Genomic DNA, 25966 nt, shown 5'->3' on the forward strand with positions numbered 1-25966 from the left:
AAATAACGATAATGATTTTAGAAGCGGAAATATGGTTGACATTGACCCAGTGACATTGACCGGTACATTTACATTTTACATTTTAGTCATTTAGCGGACGCTCTTATCCAGAGCGACTTACAGGAGCAATTAGGGTTAAGTGCCTTGCTCAAGGGCACATCGACAGATATTTCACCTAGTCGGCTCGGGGATTAGAACCAGCGACCTTTCGGTTACTGGCACAACGCTCTTACCCACTAAGCTACCTGCCATCCCCGGTAAACGCTGCATATGTCGGCTCAATCGGAAATAATCTTTAAATTTGAACACAGATCTTCTGTGATACGGATTGAATCCAGCCATAGTCTATACATTTCTCTCCCAGATCTGCAAAACCAGTGGTGCAGAGAGTTTGAGGTCCAGGGTTCAAATCCATATTTTCTTGTGTTGGGTTATTGAGACATACAATATGACTCAACAAATCTGCCAATCCTTAAGTGGCGCATTAGGATTGTTCAAGACACAGAATCATGTGTGGACAGACAAGATCGTAGCTTCTAATATTGTCAGTTCCTCATTTATTTACATTAGGTAATATCAATAATTGAATGAGTCAGCTGTGCCATACTATTAGTGCTGCAGGACAACAAAATAAGTTATTGCAGTCCAAAAGTTCAAATATTGTCTTTTCATATTTTGAGTTGAAATCAGCTACAACAGAAACAAACACAAGAAAGGACAAACTTTCAACACTGGTCGTAATGTATTAATTAAGCATTTCATATTATAACATCAGTTTATTACAATGATGCCATAGACGTGGTAAAGTCATTTCTCTCAAATGTTTGTGGGGAAAAGGAAGTATATCATGTAATTCTCATACACAACAGGTCCGTCCGACAGGTTGGCGGAGTTTCCTTCCAATCATTTACTCTTTGGGCTGGTTTCCCGGACACATCATCAGCCTAGTCCTAGACTAAAAAATATGTTCACAGGAGATTCTCCATTGAACGTGCTTCTCAATCCAAAACTAGTTTTAAGGCTGGATTTAATCCATATCGCTGAAGAGCTGCGCCACAGAGTTTCTAAATCCAGAGGCGCAACATCGAGAGACTTCCGGGAACGCTTGCGAAGCAGACTAGGCCGGGGTTTGAGAAGTCAATGAGAGAAGTGAAAAATTATTCCTTAGTTGTTAATTTTCTCAATCTAAAGGCACAACCTTGATTCATGCCAATATCTTAAGTAGTTGAACATGTTATTACTCAAACCTTGTGAAAGTGACACGTTTTCATTTTTGTCTAATATAACTTTTATATCGAAGGAGTGCCTTTGATTTGATGACCTGCACATGCGCAGTTCGGCACAAGACGACCGTTAGACCCGATGACGTGTTTCTGCGCATGAGCCTAGCTAGCCAATGTCGCCATGTCATCGCCTACAAGTGTGATCAAGGATTTCTATTGGAGAAGCAGTTTATGCCTATCTTCATACTGTACTGTCTTTGGCTGCACGAGAGAAGTGTAAAGGCAATGTTCCTGCATTCGTGGAGACCGCATTCACGGTAAACGCTGCATATGTTGCTCAATCAGAAATTACAAACATTTCAATCGCGCTAGAGCGCTGAACTTCAACGTTACAGATTGAATCCAGCCCTTAATCTGTGCCTGGAAAAACGGCAGTTGATTTCAGACATCATGTATACAAAGACAGGCTCTTAAAAGACTTATAAGAACACCATACTCAGTTGGTGCAACATTTAAGAACAGTCCTAATAGAAATGTAATGCATAGAGTGGATTATATTTATTTTTACCCCAAGAGATTTCCGTGCAGAGTCATTCCATGTCATTTCAGCAATCCATGACAGCCACCATCTCAGAATGATCAGAAATTGTTTGTTAGAAACAGGTAAGATTGGCATTCCTGAAACATTATTTTGTTGAAATGTAATTTTATCTCTCCGAAATTAAGCTAATTGATTGCACACACATTAGCCGTTTTAATTAATAGGATTCAGATAATTCAATATACAAAGTACCCAACATCCGATTTGGATCAAGAATATTCCTTATGTCTTACTCATTGGTAGGAAGAAGTTTGGTCCAGATTTTGGGTACTATGTTTATTGAATATTATCTGAATCCTATAAATTAAAATGGCCAATTTGGGCACAATCAATTTCCTTAATTTCTCAGATCAAATTCTATTTCAACAAAATAATGTTTCAGGAATACTAATCGTATCTGTTACTAACTACAGAAACGATTTCAGAAAAATCTGAAATGGTGGGTGTCAATCCTCTTTCTTGTCCTTTTTGAGGTGGAATTACCCTGCATCTTTGGGCCTGTATTGATAGGTTGTGTCTAATAACCACCAAAAGATGGGGCACTTTTTAGGGTTTCAAAACCCTATTTGTTTACAGTTTGCATTGTGGTGTCCTCTGACCTATTATGACATCATATTTGAGTGAATGCACTGGTCTGGGACCAAGACATACCACCGTAGAAGACAGAGCCATACAGTCAGTAACATATACTGTGATAAATATGGAATACACGTTATCCTTCCATACGTATCTATAACTCCACTATCATCGTAAGCCTCTGGTAATTTAAACAATAAAAAACGTAAATGAAACCAAGCCATTAGTGCATGCACCAAGATGTCCATAGAGTAGCAGGATAAAACAAAAGTTAATTCATATTAGGTACAATTATTGTCTTTGTCAGCATTATGCATTATTTTAAATATAGTACAAAATATTCCATAATACTATATAGTGATTATTTACAATTCAGTAAGGCATGCTAATAGTGTATGTCGTTAACAGCCACTGTTCTTGTGTTAGTGGGTTACAGTTCGGTTACAGTTCGGCGACACAGCTCAACCCTCCTTCATGATCCAAACTAGGACGTCAATAATACTGAATGGAACAAGCTTTAGGTCAGTCTGTTGACCTTGATGTGTGTCCACAGGCTACTGTTGGTAGGTTCCTTGGTATCTACTAGTCCACAACCAAACAAAAACCACATCTCACACAGTCCTCTCTCCATGAGGCTGAGGAGCCACACAGACACAGAGTGGAGTTCGATCTATTGACAGATACATTCACAGTCCAATAACAATTCTCTCCATTACAAATGCATCACTTTTAAAGTGGAGGCAGATACAGTGGCCCCTATAAAGGTATTTACAGGCACGTTCTGTTTGAACAAATTAAGTACATTCAGGTTGACTGCTACCAATCACATTGTCTAACTTGCTTTGGTTCATGTGAGACATCTTTTTAACTTCATAAAAATGTAAGACAATAGACAAACCCACAATTCTTCAAGAGGTTACAAATGAAAAAAGAAAACCACAACACAAATAAGACATGATCTATTAAAACTGAAAATGGTAAGTACAAATTCTACAGGCCCTTCCAAAGTAAAATGGAAACGGAAAACTTACAGCACACTAAAAGATTTCAACGATGAAAGTGAGTAACCACATAAATTGCATAATGTAACATTTTTGCATGTATAATCGATATGAAATGACCACTATTAAGATCCTAGCTAAATGTTTTGTGAGATGTCTTCTGCCACCCAGTGGCAGACCAGATTCTACAGCTATTGACATCAGTCACAAAAAATCTTCAACAAAACTGATCAACAATCAGTCACTAGATTGCTGTGTTGACCATAAATCAATGAAAATAGTGACGCATGCTTTGACAATGGTGCATTGGATCTCTGGAGCATAGCTGCCATGTCTATAAGTATCTGTTGTAATAGCCTTTACTGTTCTTAATGTCTTTAAAACAGAAAAATACTTATAAGGCAGTCAGATATGTCTATAATACACACCACAGGTCTCACACAAGGTGGCCTATCTGTGTAAAATATGGTTTTCTGACCCAATTCTGACTTTTGAGACCTCTATCTTTGTCATGGTTGTCTGAAGATATTTGAATCTCCTCTCTATGGCCTGATCTCAAAAGGACCTTCTTCAGTCTCAACCCCTACAAACATCTGGATTTCCCCATGGTTGTCCAGGGCCAGGGGCAGCAGTTGACTCTTTAGTTAAGTGTCATCACATGACTGTGATTGTGCACTTTACTATTCCATTAGCTTGCTATATGATGGTAACAGGGTGCTAGGTGGTGTTAATACCATATTTCTCACATCTACTCAGTCCTTGTAGATCTTCGAGAGGAAATAGAGAAGGGCACAGAGGTGAGGCTAAAACTTTGTTTGAAATTGGGTCTTCTGTACCTCAAAGATGCATGACTGTTTGAAAAGCATAGCAAGGACGTGGTTGAGCTCTCTAGCTGTCAGCCAGTGGTAGAACAGCCCAAACGAGGCAAACGTTCTAAATCCTATAGTCTTGACGAAACTGTTGGGGGTCTCTGTGTGTTCTCATGGGAGAGAGAGGGAACTCATAGAGGAGGAAGGGGAAGTATGGCATTGTGGGAGTACAGGGTGGAGATCAGAGGAGGCTAGTGGGATGAGCTGCAGGAGGAAGTGCTTATTGTAATGGTTGTTTCCATGTGTTTGGTACCATTCCATTGATTCCATTCCAGCCATTACATTGAGCCCGTCCTCCTATAGCTCCTCCCACCAGCCTCCTCTGGAGATGATAAGAGATGGATCCTCCAGGGGAGAAGCCGACTCAATTCCAGCAGAGGGTCACTGATGGTAGCCAGCAGAAGGTAAAGGTCAGGGGTCAGACGTAGATGCCCTCAGGGTTGAGGCCTGAAGACACTGGACTCTGCAGAGCCCGGAGGTCACTGGGGAGGAGGCGGGAGGAGCCCAGCCGTTTCAGCGAGCCTGGAGAGAGGGGGGAGGAGGAAGTAATCAAGAAGTCAATGTTAAGTGGTATTTTTAATAACAATTTTTTAGAATTCTTACTTTCAGGTTGAGCAGTTAGTGTGTAGATTTGACTGTGGTGTGACAAAAAGTGATATTACTAGCCATATAATGAGCTTTACAAAAACCTAAGATGGTATATTAACTTCCACTAGGGGGTAGTGTTGGATAATAGAACAATGTTTGAAATGTCTGAGCCCAGATTGGGCAAAAACAATCTGACTAGGATGCTTTGTAATACTTGTGTGTACCTGTGTTATTCTCCTGGTCATTGGGCTGGGCTGGTAGAACAGTGACCTTGGTGCCAGTCTGATGGATGAACTGCTGAAGGTTCACCTGTCTCAGCTCCCTGGTCAATATCTCCAACTCCTGCTCCTTCTCCTGCAACAAACAACCAGTCAACAAGTCATTTACTTCCCCTGCAGTTTCTCCTGTCACAGTTCCACTTCCCTGTATACTCGGTTTGTCCACTGATGGGGGCCCGTCTGGCCACTCACGGCTAACAAGCAACTTTATAGATTCATACGATGTTTAAAATATTATATTTTTCTCTCGTGGAATTGTATTCCTTTACATTTAAGGCTATTTGCAGGTGGAATTGTTGCATTGAGAACCTTTAAAAACAGAAAATGTACGGTAACATACATGTTGCAGGTGGTTAAACCCACTAATAAAGGAGCGGTCATTCTAGGCCCCAGCTAAGGAAGAGTTGGTTCTAGGGAAAGAGTAATGGAAGTCTAGTCTGGTGGAGTAGATCTGTAGTTCTTTTCAGGCCCCAAAATCACCAGTAGTAACCCAAATATATATATATTTTTTTAACCTCACGCCCACACTATGGCTGCATTTAGACAGGCAGCCCAATTCTGATATTTTTTCCACTAATTGGTCTTTTGACCAATCACATCAGATCTTTTCACACCAGCTCTTTTTTCAGAGCTGATCTGATTGGTCAAAAGACCAATTAGTGAAAATAAGATCAGAATTGGGCTGCCTGTCTAAATGCAGCCTATGTGGTGTACTCCACCCTGTAAGTAAACGTTACATCATGGGGACTAATAAGAGGCCTCCAAAATGTTCCTACTAAAAACACAGGGCCCTATTCAATCAAACCCCGTAACTTCAAAAACAACATTCTTCTCAAGCAGTGAGAAACCATGCTTGAATTAATAAACAGTTCTGTTTCATTGTAAACATGGTTTTGTCAAGGACATGAATCCAAATGAATATTAATCAGCGCCAGACGAATGTAAAAAATATATATATTCCAGTTCATTATGCAGCCCTGTAAAATGGGTTTACGTGTCTTAGTTCATTATATTTATTTCTGCAAAAGGTATCATCACAGTATAATCACCTTCATCCATTTTACGTGTTTGTGTGTCCTCCAATCAATGATAAATCTTGTTGTTTACAACCCTATTCTACATAAGGTGTTTGTTTATGTACATCATGTATTGTTTTCAAAACCATTAGGAATCAGTGGTACATTTTAGTATGGCACTTCTCTCTCTATTGCTGTTTCAACCCTTAAGTCTTCATCAGTCAAAGCACATAGGAGCGTAGATTGCAGTGTCTCCAGCACCTGCCTAAAACGCTGAATTTGTGTATGTACAATCAATGTTTTCCTATATATTTGTATTTCTATCAAAGCTCACCTGTAGTTTCTTGCTGGACTGTCCCAGTGAGCGGTCCACAGCCCTGCAGCTGCTCTCCAGCTGCACTCTGTGTTGAACCTGTTGCTCCAGCTCCGCCCTGACCTTCCCCAGCTGGGCCCGGGCCTCCTCCTCGTCCACCTGCCTGCTCTGCTCAGTCTCCTGCTCCAGGCCTGCCTCCATGCCCTGGATACGGGTCAGGTATTCCCCCAGCCGGGCCTCGCACTCCCGCACCCGTCCCATCAGCTCCTGGAGCTGCTCCCTCAGCTGCCGCTCGCTCTCCTGCTCGATCTGCAGCTCGTTCTGCCAGAACTCCTCCTCCGACATCTCCACCTCGTTCCTCCGCAGCTGCTGCTCCAGATGCACCAGCTCCTCCTCCAGCACGCTGACACCCTCGACGCACACACCGCCATCACCACCGCCTCTCTCCCAGCCGTGTAGCTCCGCCTCGCAGCCCTGCAGCCGGCTCTCCAGCAGCTGGAGCTTGTCCTTCTGCAGCTGGACCAGGCGCGCCAGCTCCCGGGCTGGACTGGGGGGCACAGACACCACGCCCCTGCCCTGGTTCAGTACTCTCTGCTGCTGCTTGGCCTCGGCATCTCTGCCCTTCCCAAAAATATCCCTCAGGCCCTTGGCCCCAGCCGTGAAGGTGAGGGACTTACGCTTGGGCTCCCGGCGCTTGAGCGAGCGGTCGTTGGCTGCCGGGTGTAGCTTGGCCAGAGGAGGCAGGCTCTGGCGGTAGAGGCCGCGCTCGGGGACGCGGGGTGAGCCGTCGGAGTTGGGACGTTCGCTGAGGGAGGGGCCGGTGCGCTGGAGGACCAGCTGCACGTCGCTGGCATACTGGCCCCACTTGTTGAGGGACACCACAGGGTTCTCATGCGGGGCCAAGTGGCGCTCTGTCTCCCGCCATCTCTCGATCAACGTGTACCTGCCAGTACGCCCTGGGAAAGAGAGAATAATTTGATCAGATGAATGAATTGGATTCATATAGAGTTTTACAAAGTAACTGAGCTTAATAGTCACGCGGCTGAAAAAGAACACGTTGTTTGCTATTTCTTGCCACATACCAAACGGTGACCAGTTACAGACAGACCAGTAGCTAGACTACATTCTGCAGTAGCAACAGACTACAGAGTTCATCTACCATTGACTTTGTCATTGTTATCCCAACCCTAATCTGAACTTTTCACCTCAGCTAAGAACAGGGAAACTCTATGGCAGATCCATTCACAATTACCCCGCTTGCTTTCAGACACAGTTTAGTGGGCGGGCACTGTGCAGAGTTTTCAGAGTAATGGGTTGTTTTTTCCAGGAAGAACCCACCAGGAATTTCTCTGTTCAAATATAGGAGCAGTTGTTCAGTTCCCATTCATGCTAGGGTTGGAGTACGGTTCAATAAAATTCCTCCAGCCCCAAATCAGTGTGTGTGTGTGTGTGTGTGTGTGTGTGTGTGTGTGTTCTGCTGCAGATAAGAGCACAAGCCACAGTCTTTCCCCTCTCAACAGCAGAACCACCGTGAAAGGAACACAGTTGTCACTACAGCTGAATCTGGCTGAAGGCCTTTCACATCAAAGTGCCCTGGGCCAGACAAAAGACTGAACACATACAAAAGAGGCCCTGGACCATAACTCCTGTACTGTTGATGAAAAGACACGGCATTTAACTGCTAGTCCTACAATCATGCATCTGTGCATGGATCACAATGGAATAGCATGTACAAATCCAATGGATTCATTTAACCCTTACATGCTACCTCTAGGATCTCCAAGTATTTTCTCTAAAAGCAAATGACCTATGTAAACCATGACATCTCTACAGAATTTTGATTCTAAGCAGTGCAAAGTGCAAGTGCAAAACTATGCCGGTATGAACTGAAAACAGTATGAACTGAAAACAGTATGAACTGAAAACAGTATGAACTGAAAAAAGTATGAATTCACAGCAGTATTAAATGAAAACAGTATGAAATTAAAACAGTATGAAATGACAGCAGTATGAAATTAAAACAGTATCAAATCAAATCAAATGTTATTTCCCACATGCGCCGAATACAACAGGTGTAGAACCCTTAACCAACGCAGTTAAGAAAAATAAGTATTTACTCAAACTGAAGTTTAATTTTTTTTAAATTTAAATTAAAGAGCAACAATAAAATAACAGTAACAAGGCTATATACAGAGGGTACCGGTACAGAATCAATCTGCGGGGGCACAGGTTAGTCGAGGTAATTGAGGTAATATGTACATGTAGGTAGAGGTTAATGCAAATAGTCCAGGTAGCCACTTGATTAACTGTTCAGGAGTCTTATGGCTTGGGGGTAGAAGCTGTTAAGAAGCCTTTTGGACCTAGACTTGGCGCTCCGGTCCCACTTGCTGTGCGGTAGCAGAGAGAACAGTCTATGACTAGGGTGGCTGGAGTCTTTGGCAATTTTTAGAGCCTTCCTCTGACACCGCCTGGTATAGAGGTCCTGGATGGCAGGAAGCTTGGCCCTAGCGATGTACTGGCCCGTACGCACTACCCTCTGTAGTGCCTTGCGGTCGGAGGCCGAGCAGTTGCCCTACCAGGCGGTGATGCAACCAGTCAGGATGCTCTCGATGGTGCAGCTGTATAACTTTTTGAGGATGTCAGGACCAATGCCAAATCTTTTCAGTCTCCTGAGGGAGAATAGGTGTTGTCGTGCCCTCTTCACAACTGTCTTGGTGTGTTTGGACCATGATAGTTTGTTGGTGATGTGGACACCAAGGACCTTTAAGCTCTCAACCTGCTCCACTACAGCCCTGTCGATGAGAATGAGGGCGTGCTCGGCCCTCCTTTTCCTGTAGTCCACGATCATCTCCTTTGTCTTGATCACGTTGAGGGAGAGGTTGTTATCCTGGTACTATACTGCCAGGTCTCTGACCTCCTCCCTATAGGCTGTCTCATCGTTGTCGGTGATCAGGCCTACCACTGTTGTGTCGTCAGCAAACTTAATGATGGTGTTGGAGTCGTGTTTGGCCATGCAGTCATGGGTGAACAGGGAGTACAGGAGGGGACTGAGCACGACCCCTGAGGGGCCCCCGTGTTGAGGATCAGCGTGGCAGATGTGTTGTTACCTACCCTTATCACCTGGGGGCGGCCTGTCAGGAAGTCCAGAATCCAGTTGCAGAGGGAGGTGTTTATTCCCAGGGTCCTTAGCTTAGTGATGAGCTTTTAGGGCACTATAGTGTTGAACGCTGAGCTGTAGTCAATGAATAGCATTCTCACGTAGGTGTTCCTTTTGTCCAGGTGGGAAAGGGAAGTGTGGAGATCTGTGGATCTGTTCGGGCGGTATGCAAATTGGAGTGGGTCTAGGGTTTCTGGGATAATGCTGTTGATGTGAGCCATGATCAGCCTTTCAAAGCACTTCATGGCTATAGACGAATGAAAGCAGGGTATTGTCGGGCTGAGCCATACTCACACAGACAGTTCAGTACAGGTCCATAATGCAAAGAGGTGAACCTTTAAAAGTGGCTCCATGCTGGTTCTACAGCTATTTCTACCTAGAAGCGGTGGGAACAGACAGCTTCTTTAAATCTTATTTTGTTGCCTCTAGATGTGGCTGGGGAAATAGCTTCTCATACATAAATTCAGTATCATCATGGGAATACAATACAGTCATTATGTACTGTAGTTCTCTATTCTCCTCAGCGAGCATCTCAATGACACAACATCTATGAATCATCCCAACACAGCTCATCTTGATTCTCACAATCTCTGTTCACTCCCAGTCAACTCTCATCTTGGTGCACTCCACTATCTTTAGCATCTTTCAGAAACAGACTGTCAAATATGCTGCATGCACTGTGGATGTGGCAAAACGCTCCACATTAGAATCATTAGAAGATAGGTGAGGATTCAGCTGACTTGACTAATCAGATAAATTGTGGGTGTGGCTCAATCCCATAGAAGTGAAGGTTATGGGGGTGGGGCTAGTGTCCTGTGAAAGGATGCATTCTTACACGAACTATGGTAAGGCTTAAAGGGATACAGTAGTTCACTTTAGTTTGATCTTATTTTCAACTTATCCCTTGAACTATCCCTTTAATTCTTTTTTGGACAATATTGCTGATGGATTAACTCACCAATGGCCTGGGCCAGGGCGATGACCACCTCCTGGCATGTGGTGAGCTCTGTGACGCCACACACGATCCGCTGCACTCCGTCCACCCACACTTTCAGCTCCATTGCTCTCATCGAGGGGGCGTCGTCATTCCTCTTCCACACAAGGGGGCGCTACACAGGATCTCTCCAGCATTCTATAGAACAGAGAAACTGTCAAATGCTGGGTTTACTATATAGCTCTGTGTGTACACTGTATTCCAAAATGCACACACACAAACACTGAAATACAGACACTCACAAACAATGCTAAATTATCTATCTTACTCAGTAGGCCTAGCCTACATAGTTCCCAAATGTACACATCAGAGGTTCTGGGAAATCACAACTTTCTTGTTGACTACAAGTGAGATGAGACAGTAAAGAAGATGCCAGTTCATTGATGTGAATTAAACCACTCAACATCGCCTCGTACCTTTGACGACATTGCAGCCGTGCCAAAAATCACAATAACACACCTACTATAGTGCAGTTTCCCAACCTCGGTCCTGGGGCCACCTCCCCCTGGGCGCACATTTTGGTTTTTGCCCTAGCACTACACAGCTGATTAAAATAATCAAAGCTTGATGATGAGTTGTTATTTGAATCACCTGTTGCTTTGTCATATTCCTCTCTTATTACTGCTACAGTCATTATTGGCAGCCAGCCAATCCCATAGAATCAGAGCATTGAATTTCCAAACCGTTGCGGGTTACGGGGAAAGAAAAAGGTTTATACACTGCATCACAGTGCTAGAGGCGTTACTACAGACCCAGGTTCATTCCCAGTCTCTGCCACAACCGGCCGTGACCGGGAGTCCCATAGGGACGGTGCACAATTGGCCCAGCGTCGTCCGGGTTAGGGGAGGATTTGGCCGGTGGGGCTTTACTTGGCTCATCGCGCTATAGCAACTCCTTGTGGCATGCCGGGTGCCTGCAGGCTGACCCTGGTCGCCAGTTGAACAGTGTTTCCTCCGACACATTGGTGTGGCTGGCTTCCGGGTTAAGCTGGCGGGTGTTAAGGAGCGTGGTTAGGCGGGTCATGTTTAGGCGGACGCATGACTCCACCTTTGCCTCTCCCGACCCCGTTGGGGAGTTGCAGCGATGAGACAAGATCGAAAAAATTCAGTTGGTTTCGAGGTACACATTTAATCAATGGAATAATGGGTTTAATGCAGTGTCGGTCGGTCTATTTCGAAGGCCCTTTCTGATGATGGCGGTTCTATTTGGTAATGCCTACGGGAAAGCTTTCTCTGGTCGCTTGCATGAGGAACCCTTTAAACTGCTGACACAAGCACCTTATCTGAAAGGCACTCATTACAGACCTGGCAAGGCATCAGGCAGATGCAACAGTGCAGATCTGAACCGCTTGCCTCCCGGGCCAGGGAAAACACAGATTCCCATAGTTTAAGCATCTTTTTTTATCCCTCTCGGCCATCCGTTTTCCTGTTTTGTCCCATATCCACTTTCTGATCCTTAACTCCCTAATGACACGTGAGGCGGCAACAGCTCCCTTGCCTCTTTAAGCATCTCCATCACACCTGCTGCCAGCCACACAACAATTCCCTGTCACGTTCCCTCTGGTTTGACACCATCCTGCCATGGGTATCCCTCCAAGACGCCTCTGGTTACTGTGGCCTTCCCTGACTGAGGTAGCCGTTCAGGGGCACCACCCTATGTCTACAGGCCTTTGGACTCCCGGAGGCGGTGTTGTGTTCCACTGGGAACTGGCAGAGTGATTTGTAACTGTAGACAGTTACTGCAGAATCCCCAGGCCAGAGCCGCCTGGTAACTGGCTGTAAATAGGACCATTCCCATGCTGCACACAGCTCAGGGGTAGGAGAGTGAGGTGCAGGCTGCCAGGTGGTAAGTGTTCACATGGAAATTGTATTTTGGGGGGCAGAGGAGGGGGTAAGGATATGGGATTATATGATACAATGTAGAGGTCTGGTGTTTTTCCAATCTAATAAATTATATTCCTCAAGCATTTGATAAGATCATAAAAATACCCTTTGTGGAATACTGAGAAATATGGATTGGGGTATAGAATCTTGACCACAGGACCTCTGAAGGCAGGAGCTGGGTGTCAGACTGAGGAGCTCCCTTTGAGATTATCTCTCCATCCTCTATTCTCAACATCTGTCATGTGTTAAGTATAACTGAAACCACCCTTCTTCGACTGAGAGCCTCGATGGAAAAACAAGCTCGACTGCTAAGGGTAAAATTGTGGTGTACATATTGGGGGGGGGGGGGGGACAGTAGATGGGGGGTCCTGGGAGTCCTCCCCAAACATTTTTAAAGACATTTTTAAATGCAAAACAAAGAGCAAATGTATCCAACAAATTTGTAGCGTCACAAGCTTGATGTAGTCATTGCGTGCTATGAATATGGGAACAAATACTTAATTTGTCACAATACTTTTGCTCCCCTAAAATGGGACTATGTACAAAAAGTGCAGTAATTTCTAAACGGTTCACCCAATATGGATTAAAATACCCTCAAATTAAAGCTGACAGTCTGCACTTTAATCTCATAGTCATTGTTTTATTTAAAATCCAAACTTTTAGAGTATAGAGCCAAAAGAAGAAAAAGATGCTTCACTGTCCCAATAATTAAAGAGGGGGCCAAATCGACCTGTTCTGAATATGCTCTGATTCTATGGGATTGGCTGGCTGCCAATATTGACTGTAGCAGTAATAAGAGAGGAATATGACAAAGCAATAAGACACTAGAGCAGGGTCCTGGGCCCCCCTGGGTGCACCTTTTGGTCCCCGTGGCAATTTTGCCTATGTTACTTCATCCTGTAAGGCTCACACTCCTCACATCTGACATCTTCAGCACACGTACACAAGGACTACAAAATGTATGAATTAGCACTTAGACCAAAGTTATTTCTTCAATGCAAAAGTATTTGTTTGGGGTGAATATCAACAGTTATGGTTCTTTGGTGGATCATGTATAAATGTCATCTGACTCAGAAAACCCTCTCCAAATAGGCTTTGTAGAAAACATCTGTCTTGCATCAGAATATTGATGTAACTTGGGATGCCTAATGCCATAATAGATGTTATTAAACAATGTGAAATGCATAATCAATTATCATCAATGTGGTAAATAGGCTGTAATGGATGACACAACATCGCTAATCAAATACAGTACTAGTGTTACTGTCTTAATGCCAACTGACACTCAATCATAGTTCTGACCCGAGTTGAACTAACAATGACCACATACACCCAATATTGTGTGTTCCTAATTTGGTATGGACACATCTATGAGAATATGTGTGCTGAAGTAATTTTCCCCTCCATCATAAGATTATCACTTAGTACTGGGTATTAGGCAACCACATGCAAGCACAGCCTCAGAATTGGCAGTGAGAAACTTGAGCCCTTGAGCGTCATTTAGCCTACTTACAGTATTTAAATGCTAAACAGACAAAATAGTATAGCTACATGCATAAAACATTTGATAGTGTGTTTTCCTTAATACCTCAATTCTGGTGGTACCACATTCTGGTGGTACCAAATTCACTTTCAGTCAGGAGTGGGAAATGTGGACTTTTCTTCAGTACAGACCTACCTTGACTATAACTAAATCATGGTGCCAGTCTAAAAGGCAAGAGATTGTGTAGCACGATGACCTCAGGATGGCAGGTCTCCTTGGTCTTTGGTGGGTCCCTGCTCAGGGTCCGCGCACATAATAATAATAATATGCCATTTAACAGACGCTTTTATCCAAAGCGACTTACAGTCATGCGTGCATACATTTTTTGTGTATGGGTGGTCCCGGGGATCGAACCCACTACCTTGGCGTTACAAGCGCCGTGCTCTACCAGCTGAGCTACAGAGGACCACATGGCTGAAGCCTGCTTTCCCTAACAGCTGATGGGATACAGTATCTACAGTTTACCCAGAAAGGGTGGCCGTCTGAGTCTGTCTGGCCTCCACTGAAAACCTGGAGCTAAACTTAGGGTTCCCTTTAGCCTGGCCCTCTACACAACCTGCATTCTCTCCATGCCTCGAAGACGGGGGGAGGGGAGGGACTCTACTGCACAGTAAGCTCACAGAACGGTGAAAGGTCTGCAGTTTTGCTAAGCTTCACAGGAGAGAAAATGTTAGAATAGAAGTCGCTGTGGTTGAGCCACATAATAAATTGTTCTTGGATATCATGCTGTTGCTCGTTATTAAATGAATTTAGTTATTTCTTTAGTAAATAGGAAATCCAAATACTATACTAAATCGGTTAAAAGTACGGTTGATAAAATAAACAGATATTATTCCAGATTTTCCACTGGTAAAACCAAAGATGAACAGGAGTGATAGACCAATGCAAAATGGGTCCAATGATGTGTTCACAGAGGAGGGGGGTTGTTCTAACAAGTGGCACACAAACAAAGAAGCATGCTGACGAGGGGACCGCCCACATGGGCAGTGCTGGCATGACTGGATGCAAACAATATCTCGCCATGGCAACTGGCCTCTGGATTTGTAAGGCCCCAACACAGCTGACTGGATTGGTTGGCACAGCCCTGGGAAAGAACAAACATTCACTGGTAATTAGGAAATAATCCATGCTTTTCTGTCACTTTTTTCTACAATATGGTCAGAGTGGAGTGGACTAGTCTATGGATAAGCATAAACTCTCCTTATCAAAGCTAGAGGTAACACAGATCCTCAGTGCAGGTTATGTCTGGGTAATATTCTATTTTTAAGCACTACAGGCATATTAATTGCTAACCAAGAGAGGAAAGCAGTGGTGCAGCGGATGACATTGAACACGATGACATCATTCAGCATTTTTACTCCACCTCAGCAATTGATGACCTTCACAGCTACACATACTCATCACACACACAGACTCTGTCTTACATCACAGACACATTTGCAAAATCATAGAAAAAAACACAGCCGCAGCAACGGACGATAAAAACAGAAGGCACATTTTCTGAATGTTAATGTTGCCTGGGCTGGCCTGGTTGGGTCTTGGTGCGAGTCTTATCCCCCAGTTGATTGTAAGGGGTCAAACAGAGCCCTCTTCAAGCTAGAATCCGCAGTTGAAAGAATAAAGTGCCACCCCGCCTCTGTTTTGGTAAAAAGCTGAGGGATGGGCCTGGACAAATGTAACCACTCTCAAATTAATAGCGCTATGAATGCAAGGACTGACCATCCATGATATGAACAATTATAGTTTTAACAATGTGGAGGCTTTAAAGTGTTTGTTTACATTTACATTGGTTACAAACATTGGCGCAAAAAAAGTTTACATTTTTGGTTATGATGGGGTACAACAGTTAAACTAAACTCATGAGGCATTTATAAGTTATATTCAAGGATCAATTGGAGCCTTCAAAAAGTATTCATACACCTTGACTTAATCCACATTTTGTTGTTACAGCTCGAATTCGAAATGTATTAAATATTTATTTTTTTCGCACCCATCTACACACAATGTTCTTAGAAATGTTTGAAAATTTCTTGAAAATGAAATACAGAAATATCTAATTTACACAAGTTTTCACACCATTGAGTCAATATATGTTAGAATCACCTTTGGAAGTCTATAAGAGCTTTGCTCACCTGGATTGTACAATATTTGAACATTATTTTTTAATTCTTCAAGCTCTGTCAAGGTGGTTGTTGATCATTGCTTGACAGCCATTTTTCAAGTCTTGCCATAGAAGCCGATTGAAATTTAAAAAATGGACCAAGAAAATATTATTGATCTTTCGTCTCTCTGAGTTTCATAATTTTCCCACAATTCGCAAGAGGCAGAATGTATCTCACTAGAGAAAGCATCAGAGCGAGCGAAACAGCGCCCCTCTGTCTCTGTATGTGTAGGCCATCTATCTGATGCTGTCTGATCAAAACGAGTATGACATTGTTGCCGACGGTAGCATTGAATGCAAGTTAAGCCAGCGAGCATTTGGCCTCCCTTGATAAAAAAAAGTATAAGATAATAGCTAATGGTCCTGGTGCACCAATGGTCCTGGCGCACCAAAGAAACATGTCAAGGGAAGCCAGTTTGGATTTGCTTCACTCCTATCACATTGCATCAAGATAAATACTTCATTGACAGAAACAACTTGAATTGTTGCATCTCGTTGTGTTGTCCTCCGGTGGCTAGCTAGCTAGCTAGCTAAAATTGTCCCTTTCCTAAATTAGCAATGGATAGAGATAGGGATTTGGACTTGTGGTTTTACTTACAGTGGGGAAAAAAAGTATTTAGTCAGCCACCAATTATGCAAGTTCTCCCACTTAAAAAGATGAGAGAGGCCTGTAATTTTCATCATAGGTACACATCAACTATGACAGCCAAAATGAGAAAAAAAAAATCCAGAAAATCACATTGTAGGATTTTTTATGAATTTATTTGCAAATTATGGTGAAAAATAAGTATTTGGTCAATAACAAAAGTTTCTCAATACTTTGTTATATACCCTTTGTTGGCAATGACACAGGTCAAACGTTTTATGTAAGTCTTCACAAGGTTTTCACACACTGTTGCTGGTATTTTGGCCCATTCCTCCATGCAGATCTCCTCTAGAGCAGTGATGTTTTGGGGCTGTTGCTGGGCAACACAGACTTTCAACTCCCTCCAAAGATTTTCTATGGGGTTGAGATCTGGAGACTGGCTAGGCCACTCCAGGACCTTGAAATGCTTCTTACGAAGCCACTCCTTCGTTGCCCGGGCGGTGTGTTTGGGATCATTGTCATGCTGAAAGACCCAGCCACGTTTCATCTTCAATGCCCTTGCTGATGGAAGGAGGTTATCGCTCAAAATCTCACGATACATGGCCCCATTCATTCTTTCCTTTACACGGATCAGTCGTCCTGGTCCCTTTGCAGAAAAACAGCCCCAAAGCATGATGTTTCCACCCCCATGTTTCACAGTAGGTATGGTGTTCTTTGGATGCAACTCAGCATTCTTTGTCCTCCAAACACATCTGACCATATGACATTCTCCAAAATCCTCTTCTGGATCATCCAAATGCACTCTAGAAAACTTCAGACGGGCCTGGACATGTACTGGCTTAAACAGGGGGACACGTCTTGCACTGCAGGATTTGAGTCCCTGGCGGCGTAGTGTGTTACTGATGGTAGGCTTTGTTACTTTGGTCCCAGCTCTACGCAGGTCATTCACTAGGTCCCCCTGTGTGGTTCTGGGATTTTTGCTCACCGTTCTTGTGATGATTTTGACCCCACGGGGTGAGATCTTGCGTGGAGCCCCAGATCGAGGGAGATTATCAGTGGTCTTTTATGTCTTCCATTTCCTAATAATTGCTCCCACAGTTGATTTCTTCAAACCAAGCTGCTTACCTATTGCAGATTCAGTCTTTCCAGCCTGGTGCAGGTCTACAATTTTGTTTCTGGTGTCCTTTGACAGCTCTTTGGTCTTGGCCATAGTGGAGTTTGGAGTGTGACTGTTTGAGGTTGTGGACAGGTGTCTTTTATACTGATAACAAGTTCAAACAGGTGCCATTAATACAGGTAACGAGTGGAGGACAGAGGAGCCTCTTAAAGAATAAGTTACAGGTCTGTGAGAGCCAGAAATCTTGCTTGTTTGTAGGTGACCAAATACTTATTTTCCACCATAATTTGCAAATAAATTCATAAAAAATCCTACAATGTGATTTTCTGGATTTTTTTTCCTCAATTTGTCTGTCATAGTTGACGTGTACCTATGATGAAAATTACAGGCCTCTCTCATCTTTTTAAGTGGGAGAACTTGCACAATTGGTGGCTGACTAAATACTTTTTTCCCCCCACTGTAATTCTCCATACTGGCCAATGATAACGGCGATTCTGGTCCAACCATAAATCATACATTGTGCCCCTGGACTGAGAGGATGTTAGTTCAATATGTAGCTACATGTAGAAGGTTAATGTTAACTAGCTAACGTTGCCCATAAAAGGAAGTTTGGCTAGTGAGCAAGCATTTTAGCCAGGTATCCTAGGACAACAAAAAATAAAAGCGTGTTCTGTATGACAGAGTCAAAGACCATTTCGTCAACATGAAAGAGAGGAGGACGGCATTGGCGTTTCTCTACAAGTAGGGTGAGTCAACATGTTTTTTCTACTTGCAAGCGCACGTGCACACTCCCACACGCACACACAAAAATCTAAACCATGGGCAGCCACATGGGCAGCCACACGCTTACGTTGATTGGACTAAATAGTTTTTGGTCTTTTTTAGTTGTCACTGTATTAGACTAAGCATAGGTGATTTGATGATGTTGAACTTTAAATGGTGCTGGAATAGTGGAGGCAGCTCCTGTTTTCTTTGCGACTTGAGGTAACTCTGTGGTTCTAAATCAATAGTTGTTTAGTAGTCCGAAAATGTCAGAAACATTAACTTGCTGTAGGTCATGCAACTGTTTGTTACATGCAATATGCTTTGTGGACTTCACTGGACAGATGTTGCTCTCCGGTTTTGTGATGAAACAAAGGTGTGGTTGAATTTATTCTGCCACTGTGTCTTCTCATCTCGGCCTTAGGCCTATATATCACGGTGTCAAGGCATATGAACTAAGATTTTAAAGCAAACAACGCAATTATCACAACACATAGGTTGTAATTTGGCTTTTTTTCCCCCTGGCTTGGCCTTCCCAGTGATTTTACCCACGCACCACTACTGATTGTGGACTAACTACAATGTTGTTGATCCATCCTCAGTTCTCTCTCATCACACTCATTAAACTCTGTAACTATTTTAAAGTCACCATTGGCCTCATGGTGAAATCACTGAGCGGTTTCCTTCCTCTCCAGCAACTGAGTTGGGAAGGACGCCTGTATCTTTGTAGTGACTGGGTGTATTGATACACCATCCAAATTGTAATTATTAACTTCACCATGCTTAAAGGGATAGTAAATGTCTGCTTTTTATTTTTACCCATCTAACAACAGGTCCCCTTCTTTGCGAGGCATTGGAAAACCTCCCTGGTCTTTGTGGTTGAATCTGTGTTTGAAATTCACTGCTCGACTGAGAGACCTTACAGATAATTGTATGTGTGGGGTACAGAGATGAGGTAGTCATGTTAAACACTATTATTGCACACAGAGTAGGTCCATGTAACTTTTTGTGACTTGTTAGCACATTTTTACTCCTGAACTTGTTTAGGCTTGTCCTAACAAAGGGGTTGAATACTTATTGATTCAAAACATTTCGGCTTTTCATTTTTTATTAATTTAAAAAGAAAAATCTAAAAACATAATTCCACTTTGACATTATGGGGTATTATGTGTAACCAGTGACACAAAATCTAAATTTAATCCATTTAAAATTCAGGCTGTAACACAACAAAATGTGGAAAAAGTCAAGGGGTGTGAATCCTTTCTGAAGGCACTGTGTATCTTTAATTTAGAAGTCCAAAAATGGATGTGGCAACTAAGGATTCTAGATTTAACAGAGATCTTCTTTCATTTACCTAATTTACCTAATTGTACTGAAATGTTTTGGATGTATTTTATACTCATTGTTGGTATGCTGACGATGCCTTCATGCTTCTGAAACCAAGCCAAGGGAACTCTGTCCTTTGAAACAGCTAATAGAAATGTCAAAGTGGGCGGCTAGTCTTTCAAGTATGGAAAACTGGAAATGTCAATATTTTACCTCAACATATCCCTTGGAGAAAGTGATATTTCATTTTGAAGCAAAGATGGTTTGGAATTAAAACGTTTGGGTGCTGTACTGGAAAGAAAATGGATAGTATTGCTGATTGCTGATTGGCAGTCGGCATCATCAGCCATTTGTCAAATATCTCCATCCCCAACCGTTGCATTCTTCACAATTGTATGAATTGCATGTCCACGTCTCCAAGACATGCCATACAGCCATATTCAGTGGGTGAGATTTGCCCAGGTAAGCCCCTCAGCAGGAAGACCACAGACTTGCCCCACTCTCTGCCCATCTAAAATTACACTTAATCTGATGCCAGCTTTACTGAGTACAGACAGATCCCCAGGCAGCCAAAATCACTTCATTTCCTGGTGACATAGGTTGGAGTAATGACCCAGGCAGAGATGAACTGCTACTGACCCAGTTCTGAGGCTGGGAGGCTAGCTGCAGATATCAGGCATGGCATCACAAACAGCATGGCATTGGCAGAGGAGTTCCTAGGATGGGCCTGCTTAGAATTATATCACAGAGAATTCCCCAAATTTCCCCCAAACTGGGTATGTTTACAACATTTGTTACAACGCTTGTTTACCATGTGACTGACATTTCTTACTCACAATACCTGAAACTGGAGCCTAGACTGACCTTTCCAGCTGTATATGCAGCGAAACCTTTGTCAGTCACCAAACAACCAGTGTGGCAGCCAATTGGCTCACTGTCATCAGAGTTTAAAGGGGTTCAGTTTATAATGAAGGCAGGCAAGGATGTTAAGTGAGCCTTCACATATGGTCAACTAATGTTAAAGCTGATGCCCAGTTTTCAAATTTAGTGAGCCAATATGAAAGAAAGAGGGAAACGAAATGCACTTTGCCACACAGAGAGTTGTCAGTTTTGTTAGAATCAGGGGAGGTTATTATTATTAGTAGATTGTTAGCCTTACACTCAGTTAAGAGAAGTTCATTTGAAGTCACCCAGTGAGGCTAATGAGGCAATAATCTACTGTGCCATTGCGGTGACTCGCTAGGCACAGCGAGAGTCTATTTCCTGATCTTAATCAGTGCTGGAAATGATTGAGCAAATGCTGCTTCAAGAAAAATACTAGCACTTGGCTTTTAATCTATAGTTGGAAAAGCTTAACTTTCAAATCAATTCCATTACATAGGCTTCAAGAGTTTCCAAAAATAAATGACCTTTCCTAGTAGGCCTTTTCTTGAAAGATCACGGGATGCTTGAATGAGCTCACTCAAGTGTTGCGTAGTTGGACTGACAGGGTGGTACTGGCTAGTCTTGCTTGGCCAGATTTACTAGACGACTTTACCTGAAGATTGGAAGATTTGCCTCAAATTATAACAAAAGCACATGCTTAGAACCTTGTGTTTTGGATTGGTTCAGTACAAAGAAGAGACACATGGTAGAGCTCCACATGGCCAAGTGTGGCTGTCCAGATCTCTAACAGTCTGCTCTGAAGGGGGGTGGGGGCTGCAGGATTAGTGCCTCATGGAGTAATTGGAGGGAGAGACTGCAGCTTCTAATGAATCTCAATTTCAGCAGACCAGGGGTAGTTCAGCAGGACACCATGTGAAGTATCTTCAAGTTAAAATACAAAACGTGCCTTTTAAAAAAAATCAACTGATGCTGCTACTTACAAAACAGTCTGGTGGTCTAATGTAGTCGGGAGACTTTATGAAAACCATATCTTCCACTACTGGTGACAATACCAGCGTGAAAACAAAAGTGATTTTTGAATCTGCATGTTTGGTTCAGAACGTTTATTTTTATTTTTTATAAATGCACAGCCGCCTTTTCCAATTCGAAGGCCAACCTTAACGAATAGGAGTAGTGAACCAAGACACATGGCTAAATCTTCTCACTCTGTTGGTCACATGCTAAAATCCCATCACTCAGGATGGCGTGCCAAGTCATCTTTCACTGCATCGCTCCTAGTGAGAAAATGTGGAGCCTCAAAAGTTGAATGTAAGCAGCTTGGGGAGAGTAATAAGCTGTTAACCCTGTAAGAAGAGGAGCTTATGTTGACAACAGGGGGCAGAGAAAGCCAAGTAGTAGTAAACAGACCACAGCATGCAATCTGTCATGTGTTTTCACAAGTTCATCTGGGTTCTCAATTGTCCTCTTAGTAAGGCGCTCAATACTTAAAATGTGTACATTTCAAAATGTTTAGTAATACACTAAATATAATAAAATATAAATATACTGATTGTACAAAACATTAGGAACACCTGCTCTTTCCATGACATAGACTGACCAGGTGAATCTAGGTGAAAGCTATGATCCCTTATTGATGTCACTTGTTAACTCCACTTCAATCCGTGTAGATGAAGGAGTAGACAGGTTAAAGATGGATTTTTAAGCCTTGAGACAATTGAGACATGGATTGTGTATGTGTGCCATTCAGAGGGTGAATTGGCAAGGTGCACCGGTTTGAGTGTGTCAAGAACTGCAACGCTGTGTATCAAGAATGGTCCACCACCCGACGAATGGAGGCTGTTCTGAGGGCAGAAGGGGATGCAACTCAATATTAGGAAGATTTAAATAATCAAAGCTTGATGAAGAGTTGGGTATTTGAATCAGCTGTGTAGTGCTAGGGCAAAAACCAAAACATGCACCCAGGGAGGGCCCCAGGACAGAGTTTGGCAAACCATGTACTAGGCCACTATTGTGAGCTTTTTGTATGAGTAGGATTTCACAAGGGAGTTCAAGTAGGCTAACAATTTGTGCTACTCTATAACAGCATCTAGATCAGAGATTCTATGTATGGATGAGAGGCAGGGGTACACAACTCCTGTCCGGCTAGAGCACCACAGTATATGCCGGGTTGTCCACCTTGGCCTTTCACAGACTGATTAAGACGTGGTGTGTAGACGCTCAAGACACACTTGTTGAAATAATAACTAGCTTAGTTAATAATCCGTTGTTATATGGAGTGTGTACCCTTTGTTTTACCTTTAAAAAATAGTTTCATCCAAAAACAATGGGCCCTAAACATGTGCAACCTTCCAACACCCCTCCAGCTATGCTCGACAGAGAGGAGTTTTAGCCCATTTTTCACTTTAAAATGTATGCCAAACAAAAACCAATGATTTCAAAGTTAAACGAAACATACAACTCTATGCACAAGGACTACTTTTAACAATTTCCACAGAAAATTTTACAAAAACACATTTACTTGAAGAACAGTGCAGATGCAATGTTAGGTAACATAATGACGGCGCAAACAGCACAAACAGTCATTCTGTTACCAAACTCTGCATCTGCACTGTTCTTCAAGTAAATGTGTTTGTCACATTTTCCGTGTATGTTGTTAAAAGTAGTCCTTGTTCCTTTGGTTTATTTTAAGGATGAACTTTAATTCCAACTGTGGGTCTTGATAGGCCACCTGTAATTACAGCCCAGTGTATGCACTCCAGCAATGAAATAAGACCCACGACTCTGGAGAAACATAGTCTCACCACATGGGGAGAGGAGGCCTACAGTGCGGGGGAGTCAGCCCTCAGTAAAGGCCTAAACCTGTGGCTATCTCTTGATGTCTGAAGCTGTCTGAAAACAACTGTTCCGGCCCCACCCACTGTACAACCCTGGTAACGCCTCAAAGATGTTGGACCCCCTGACAATTATATTTGTTTTAGCTAAAACCCACACTATAAAAAGTACTTCATCCCCAAATCTGGTCTGCTCTTTTAGGTTTACCAAAGGATGTTTTCTAGTGTCGTTTCACTCCAGCTGTACTGTATGACTCCGCTCACCTCTTCCCAGTATTTTATTGGCAAGCTAGAATACTTAATCACTGCTGATAACATTCAGCAAATCCGCCCGTATAACACCAACAATGCCTCATTTCCTGTGATGCCACTCATCAGGTATGTCACCATTAACAGGGATGAACCCTTGTTTGTGTCATTCACCGGCTGTGCTACAAGCCTGAATACAGCCTCATACTCCTAAAACAGTTGCACAGGCCTTTACCTCACAGATTAGTATAAATCCTAAAAGAGCTTTGAACCGTGACACAATGAAAATTCACGTCTAACACAGCCCCATACACGGACAGTGTATTGATGTGAGGAGATAAGTGCAGAAAAGTGCCTGGAAGTTTGTCAGTGACCGTACAAACACGCGTTGGCACTTACAGTAGTCTGCTGGAGTTCAGTGGGTTGTCTGTGTTCGATTGCACATTGTTATACCATGTAGATCATCCAGTAGCTGTTCACTTGTGAAGGGTAAAATAACCAAACCAAAATATATTGGACTTTTTTTTAATCGTAAGAGCACACAGCCACAATTTGAAAAGATGTGAGTGTTTGCTTTTTCTGCAACTTTTTAAAATATTGTTTGTCATTTAACAGACACTCTTATCCAGAGTGACTTACAGTAGCAATTAGGGTTAAGTGCCTTGCTCAAGGGCACATCTGCAGATCTTTCACAGAGTTAGCTCAGGGATTCAAACCAGCAACCTTCCGGTTACTGGCCCAACACTCTTACCCACTAGGCTACCTACAGCCCCTTCTGCTGTCCCTTTTACAACTTGTAGTTCCACTTCCAGTGGGTCTTTATTTTACGATAGGCCTACTATTTCTACTGCTTTAATAGGAAATTACTGGTATGTAGTAACAATGGTTACTTTCTGGTAAATAACTGGTAACAACATAGCATGGTGCCTAAAGGTGCCTAGCGGTACCTGTTTAAATGAATCCCAAAGAAACAAACAATTAATTGGTTACTGCAGTGTGATTACCATTGTACCCTGTAACTTTCAGTAAATACCTGGTAACTTATGTAGCATGAAATGAAGTGCTACTCTATATGTCCTTGGCAAGAAGCTCAATAGGGACTCAGACTCCAACTTGTTACAAACTTAGTCAGCAGAAAACAGCACTGCCACATCAAACAAATAAATGAGACGGAAGGTTCAATTAAAAAAAGCAGCATTAATACTTTGGCCTGAAAATGTGTTTTTTCCCCACTGTCAAATAAAATTGCAAAATTGTGAAATATAGCAGGAACAGTGCCTTGAGAGAATGCCAAGAGTGTGCAAAGCTGTCATCAAGGCAAAGGGTGGCTATTTGAAGAATCTAAAATATAAAATATATTTTATTTTGTTGAACACTTTTTTGGTTACTACATGATTCCATATGTGTTATTTCATAGTTTTGATGTCTTCACTGTTATTCTACAATGTAGAAAATAGTAAAAATAAAGAAAAACCCTTGAGTAGGTGTGTCCAAACTTTTGACTGGTACTGTATGTCAAATCTGTAACTAGGCCACTCAGGAACATTCAATGTCGTCTTGGTATGCAACTCCAGTGTATATTTGGCCTTGTTTTTTTTAGGTTATTGTCCTGCTGAAAGGTGAATTCATTTCCCAGTGTCTGTTGGAAAGCAGACTGAACCAGGTTTTCCTCTAGGATGTTGCCTGTGCTTAGCTCTATTCCATTTTCCCCCCCTAAAAAACTCCCTATTCCTTGCCAATGACAAGCATACCCATAACATGATGCAGCCACCACCATGTTTGAAAATATGAAGAGTGATGTGTTGTGTTGGATTTGCCCCAAACATAACGCTTTGTATTCAGGACATAAAGTTAATTTATTTGCCACATGTTTTGCAGTTTTATTTTAGTGCCTTATTGCAAACAGGATGCATGTCTTGGAATATTTGTATTCCGTACAGGCTTCCTTTTTCCCACTGTTATTTAGGTTAATATGATGGGGTAACTACAATGTTGTTGATCCATCCT

General features: G+C 42.7%; 1 protein-coding gene across 1 annotated transcript; it reads right to left on the reverse strand.

The window, feature by feature from the left end:
- Positions 1-4639: 4639 nt before the first annotated feature.
- On the reverse strand, positions 4640-10692 carry LOC311139499 (ras association domain-containing protein 8-like; the record flags this gene model as incomplete). The annotated part of the gene is made up of 4 exons (XM_084174380.1): positions 4640-4792; positions 5083-5212; positions 6487-7421; positions 10581-10692. 4 exons carry the CDS (start codon positions 10690-10692, stop codon positions 4689-4691), a joined length of 1281 nt encoding a protein of 426 aa, XP_084030506.1. The 3' UTR covers positions 4640-4688.
- Between the last annotated feature and the right edge of the window lie 15274 nt (positions 10693-25966).

This window comes from Coregonus lavaretus, assembly GCF_964263955.1.
Source record: "Coregonus lavaretus genome assembly, chromosome: 13".
Lineage (NCBI taxonomy): Eukaryota > Metazoa > Chordata > Actinopteri > Salmoniformes > Salmonidae > Coregonus > Coregonus lavaretus.